The sequence below is a fragment of the Belonocnema kinseyi genome, chromosome 5 (genome assembly GCF_010883055.1).
Source record: "Belonocnema kinseyi isolate 2016_QV_RU_SX_M_011 chromosome 5, B_treatae_v1, whole genome shotgun sequence".
In the NCBI taxonomy this organism is placed as follows: Eukaryota; Metazoa; Arthropoda; class Insecta; order Hymenoptera; family Cynipidae; genus Belonocnema; species Belonocnema kinseyi.
Window position 1 is genome coordinate 40,483,411 of NC_046661.1, and position 6,338 is coordinate 40,489,748.

General features: G+C 30.7%; 1 protein-coding gene across 4 annotated transcripts in view; it reads left to right on the forward strand.

Moving 5' to 3' along the window:
• The first annotated feature begins 1,678 nt into the window (after positions 1-1,678).
• LOC117172303 (transport and Golgi organization protein 2) overlaps positions 1,679-6,338 on the forward strand; it is a 12,236-nt gene continuing 7,576 nt past the window's right edge. Inside the window, exons 1-2 of one of the 4 annotated variants that reach the window (XM_033360075.1) lie at positions 1,682-2,161; positions 2,225-2,335. Coding sequence is in view for 2 of the 4 variants with exons in the window: in XM_033360073.1 (XP_033215964.1) it covers positions 2,194-2,335 (142 nt within the window). In the remaining 2 variants the exon portion in view is untranslated. Of the gene's footprint in view, positions 2,336-6,338 lie in introns of all 4 variants that reach the window. The other 3 variants (XM_033360076.1, XM_033360073.1, XM_033360074.1) reach the window with 3 other exon arrangements.

Below are 6,338 nucleotides of genomic sequence, written 5' to 3' on the forward strand. Positions count from 1 at the left end.
AAAGTTTGCAATAACAAAGAAAAACTATCCAATTAGGGGTTTCAAGTGTTTAAAATCGTAATTTATTTTTTTCATAAATAGTTTCGAAATAATTTTCACATTATACACATCATTAATATAATATACCTATAAGCCAGTTGATGTGTACAATGTGAAAATTATTTCCAAACTATTTATGAAAATAATAAATCACGATTTTTAAACCCTTAAAACCCATAATTGGATAGTTTTTCTTTGTTATTGCAAACTTAAAAAAAATTCACTTGAAGAATTAAAGAAAATCCAAATTTTTTTCAATCCTTGGTGGGAATTGTTTTACAATTACAAAAAAGTATAACTATTTTTACAGAAAAACACCAATGAATATAATAATTTTTTTAAATACTCAGAAATCAAGGTGGCCATTTTAATCAAGGAAACAAATTTCCGGTCATTTCCAGGCTCGCAAAAAATTATTTAATTATTTTAATTTTTTGGAATTCTTTCCTTTTTCATTTTTTTTGTAATAGCCTTAGTTCCTGAGATGCATCCCTAAACGCCTTATATTTCTTTAGAATTTTTTTGGATTCTTCGATTCTTTGAATTATTTTTATAAACAACTGGTTAACTGCCCTCAAACTTCTAAAATTAAATTTTAATGTGTAAGGCATAGTCTAGTTACTGGTTTTTGTAATTAAACAAATTATAAGGAAAAAGATTATACGTTTCAAATAATCAAGAAACAAACCAAAAACAGGATTTTAATAAAATTTTGATAAAAAATTAAATGAGTAGTGAAAACCTTAAATTTTTCCTCGGAATTAAATGTAAATTGTCAATCGACACTACAGAGAAGTGTAAATATTACTTCAGTTATAACTTAATTATGCGAAAAAATAATAAAATATTTTAGGATTTAAAAATACATGTAGGATAAATTTATACAGTGAAGTATTCGAACCTTCAATTTATATTTTTATAAAAATTATATTTTCTTAAATAATGTTTGAAATTTCGCTACAATTCTAAAATATGACAAGAATTTTTTGAAACTAATTTATATAGTATTTGGAAAATTTCTCTTTTAAAAGAAACAAGGCGAGGAATTAATTTAACTTTTTCATTTAACTAAATTCTGAATAATTTTAAATTTATTTACTTTTTAAATTTATTTACTAACTCGAAAATGTCCCTTTTAAAAAAAAAATCGTAAAAGAAGTTAAATAATTTTAACATAATAAATATAATAATTTTAGGCCCGTATTAATTTTAATATTTTCGGCGTGCATGGACAGCCCCGAGTCAGCTATAGGTATGACTGGCGAAGGCAAACGCGAGAATCGAGAAACAGAAAATCACCGGCACTTTCGGTTTGGCTTTCGCCTTGGCCCCACCCCTCCCGAAGACGTAGGCAAAGGACGCGGTTGTCATAAAAACATCGAAAAGTTGAAGAGGGCAGCACCTCGAGGCATGCAAAAATGTAGTTAGATATATATATCGTTCTCCCAATCCGACCTCCCAGTGCCGCATCTATGCTTATAATATCTTTGGAGGGGAACTGACAATTTTCGCCGGACGCGTCGTCTATATTTATCGCGGGTAACTAAGCCCGCACCGCATCTACGTTTATAATATCTTTGCAGAAACTCTTAGCAATAAGGTCCGGTCATCTTTTTTAGAGTCGGATAGGGCTGGATCACACGCACCCATGGGGAGTCGACCCAGCCTGATTTACGGAACATAACCTCAGTATTTAGTTGTCATTGAATACTTTACTCACTCGCACATTTCTTCCCGCAAGAAATGTGCGAGTGAATAAAGTAGCCTTAGTAAAGCCTTGTCTGGCAATAAATGTACAGTTACCGCAGTCAAAACTCGAGACACTTTGTACAGCATGAGACACTTTGTACAGCACGGACTCTGTACACGAGTACGGAGTCCGTACTCGTGTCAATCGTTGATCAGCTGATCTCGACGTCTGCTATTTAACATTTGTATTTTCGTATAACGTATATCGCAGGCGTATCTTGAATTGCGTTGTTAATTGTTTATCCCATATCAGGATAGATAAAAGCGGCGATAAAGTGCAAACAATGAATATTATTCACACAATGCAGTGTTCTTGAAACAGATTGAAAAATGAATCAGTCACTGGTTGAGAGACAAACGTATTATAACTGAAGTATTAAATTTTTTTACATATATTTTGCAATCATGTGTATTTTATTTATTTATCGTGATCCAGAAGCTAATGCGGACTCATATCGATTAATTATTGCATCTAATCGAGATGAATTTTTTGCTCGGCCAGCCAAACCTGCTCATTATTGGGGAAAATACCCATATTGTTTAGGAGGTAAGAATTTTATTGGTCGAATCCTATATAATATGTTATAAAACGTAATTTTAATTTTGTATGGCTTCTCTGAAATTATATGAACGTGAATATTTTAGAAAGTTATTTTATTATATTCTATTTTGGCATTTTTATTCCCTTGATTTTATTTCATAAAGAGTAACGGTTGTTCTTGATATTTTTTTTAATTCCCAATTTTTAGATGCCCTTTATCCTCGCCACTTTTCGATATTTTAATGGCTTAAAAATCTTTCTTCTGTTTGGAAAGAAATGTATCTTTTCTTATCGATTCTGAACAAAATTCAAAAATTTGAATGATTCTGAGAAGAAAATTTATTAAATATTTAAATTTCAACTCGGTCCAAAAAACAAAAGTCTTAATATATTTAAATAAAAATGGGCGGAGGTAACCTTAAAACTATTCTAAAGATGATGTGCTTTATTAAAATTGATTTTGTTACAGAAAAAGGTAATCGTTTTTCTTTTTGTCAAGCAGTACCAAAATAGTGCTAGATAATTTTCAATCGCTTCGTTTATCAATGAAATTTTGAGTAAGCCAAAAATCTCAGTTAAAGAAATTTTCATTAGAATATATTCAATTTTTCTGAAAAGTATTAAATCAATTGAAGCAACCGGTTAATAAATACGAGCATTCAATCAGCTCTGAACGAGCTCGGGTGAACAGAGAAACCTAAATAAGCATGGCTATTGCTACTGATTTATCATAAGATCTACTAAATTTAAGATTGACTCCCTGTAAAAAGAAGTTTGCATCTGAAAAAATTTATATTTCATGTAATTTTGCTTTTATATCATGAAATTTTATTATTAGTCTGTATTTTAATGATTAATAATAATTAATTTGTAAATTTTTGTTCAATCTCCCGATAAAAAGCTCCTGACTTTTTGTCTTGACCGTTGATCACGCTGGCCGGGTGGATGCGATCTCAGAAACAAATGCTTGTATTTTTTATTGACTTGTCAGATTGGAGGAATATTTGTTGGAAAACTTTGTTATATCCTAAAGTATATTTCTTTTGGTAAAAGTTTTGATTTACTCAAAATTCCCTCTATAAACAAAGCGATTGAAAATTGTCTAGTACTATTTTTCTACGCCTTGACACAAAAATGAATCACTTTTTTCTGTAATAAAACCAATACATTTCTGAAAAAATCCAGTTTTTTGGATTATGGTCAGAAACGGCAAAAGAGTCTTAGGTTATGAGCCATATCAGTTTTCCCGTTTTCTTCTCCATATTAATAAATACTTGTCGCTGAAACTTTAAAGAATTTAAAAAAAAACATTAAAACGGATGTCTAGAGACTATTATTTGTTTGAAAAATTACAAAATTTGGAAGTCGGTAAAATCAAAATTAATTTTTATATTCTCATCTTAATGTGAAGGTACTTTTATGTATGTGAAAACTGTCTATCGCGGATTTCTTTAAGGATACCCCCCCCCCCCTTCTCGATTTTTAATGGGTTAGTAAATGAACAAAAATCGCCTTCATAGGTTTGGATATTTTCATACATGTAATTTAAAACTTAAAAAACAAGAAAAAATGTTTACATAATTTTTTTATCAACATCTTATAGGTGTTTCTTGCGGTCATCGAAAACTCCTCTTTTTTTGTGGCGGGCATGATTGCAAGTGACTGGAACGTCTGAAACGAAAAAATCAAACGGGATTCGAAAGATTACATGTTTGGCTAGGGAATAGACTACGATCATTTATTTCGGCCGAAAATTTCCAAAATGGCGGACCTTAGGATTTTATTTTTCAAAAATCTAATTTTTTTCAGTTGAAAATCAAAATGAAAATTAAAGAAGATCTTTATCAATCTTCTTGATAATAGTTTCAGTTATAGCTATTGATGTATAGAATAGCATATTAAAATTTTAGACCGATCGGCTGAATAGTTTTTGAGTTACAATGCCCGCCAATCGTAAAAACACGATTTTGAGAAAAATGTGTTCAAGTTTTGTGAAGCAATTTTTTGCGTATAACACCTACTCACCTTCAATCAGCTATGCCAGGTCCATAAAAAGTCCCTTGTGACTCTTCAAGCAGATAGTTATATAGTAAGCCGAGGGGGGGCCGAATTATGGTGAGGGTATTATGAATAGGCGACAAAAAAGCCGTGTACCTGGGCCACTTGTATCCGCCACTTATCCACATGTATGCTTTTCTTTCCACTCCTAATCCCTATTCTAGTGTTTCTTTCCACATGAATCCTTCGCTTATCCACGCCTATTTTTTTTATCCATTAGGCAATCCAAAAACTTGTCTTCCTTTTTAAATCCCTATCTTATCTCATTGAAACTTTTTCTATCTTTTCTAAAATCAAAGATAGCCTTATCTTCTTGAATCCCAGTCTTTCTATCTAAATAAATCCACAGCTTACCCACTTCTAACCTTTTCTATCTGTTAGGCAATCTAAGATTTCGTTTGACTTTTTTAATTTCTATTTTCCTATCCAAGTGAATCCATTTCTATCTATTCTGAAATATAAGATAGAGCTATTTTCGTGAAGCCCAATCTTTCTATCTAAATGAATCCTCCACTTATCTACCACTATCCTTTTCTATCTGTTGGGCAATAACAAATTTCGTATATCTATTTTTAATCCCTGTTTTCTAGGCCTGTGTAAAGTGTACAAAACTGAACTGGTGCATAATTTAAGGCGCCGGAAAGTCGATTCGAAAGAAATTCGAAAAGGCCAGTTCGAATCGAAAAAAAAAACGATTTGAAGTGGGCAATTTGAAAGTCTTTCAAATCGGCATTCGGCGCCCTCATTTCGAATCGAAATAAAACCGATTCGAAGTGGGCAGTTCGAAAGTCTTTCAAATCGACATTCGATGCGATTAGTTTTTCGATTTGAATTCCGATTCGAACTATGTATAAATATTTATTTCTCATTTTGTCAGTATCGTGAAGGCTTGTTTCTTTGGGTGTGAAAATACTCTTCCAGGTAGTTTTCAGATTAAAAAAAAATTGTTCAGAAGTTGAAAGAATCAAATTGATGTAAAAAGTGAGATTTCTTTCTCAGTATTATCAATAACAAACTTTTAAATGAGTGCGTGTTATTTGTGTAGATATAAATAGAGAAAGGAAAGCTTTCAGTGTCATTAAATAAAATTTTGATACTCAAATTAAATCATTCAACTATCAATATTCTTTGACCGTAAACTTAAACAATGCAAATCTAGCATTAATATTTTTATGAAGTTCCTATATTTTTATGTATCATTTTAATTTTTTTACAGGCCATATTGATGAAGTTTTATTTTTTTAAGAATTATTTCTTTTTAAGATATATCAATATGTTCATATTAATTATGGACAAAAAAGTTTGAATGTTGATAGTTGAAATTCGTCTTCATCTTCACCCCTACTTTCATCACGTTTTGGTATTTAATTTCTGTTTTAATTAATATATCTCTATTTTTTATTTATTTAGCTCATCTTATTTTTTTATTGTTAAAATTACATTTGCAAGATGTAGAAAAAGCATTATGCAGTGGATGGGGAAAGGATTGGGATAAAATAGACAGGACAAGCTTTATATGCAATATATCTATATCCGTCCACATCTATCTATTTATCTATCTATCTATCTATCTATCTATCTATATGGAATTAAAATTAAAAATAATGAAACGTCCCAGCCAGATTATTTATACACATTGGAAAATATTCTGAATCACTTTTTTCTAGCATGTTCTTTACAAATTTAGTTTCTTTCTGCGGAAAGGTTGATTACAAAATTTTTCTCGTGCATTTAGCGAGGCATGTCCTTCAACTCAATTTTCAAAATAAACTTCCTCATTTTGATAAATTAGTAAATACATTTTCTTTCTCATAGTAGTCATTCCTGATTTTTTCAAATTATTCAAAATTAATAATACGAGGGTGGATTGATAAGTTTCCGGCCTGACCAAGAAAAACAACGTTTTTAAGAATTTTTTTTTTTTATTTCTCAACATAATCTCCTCCAAGGC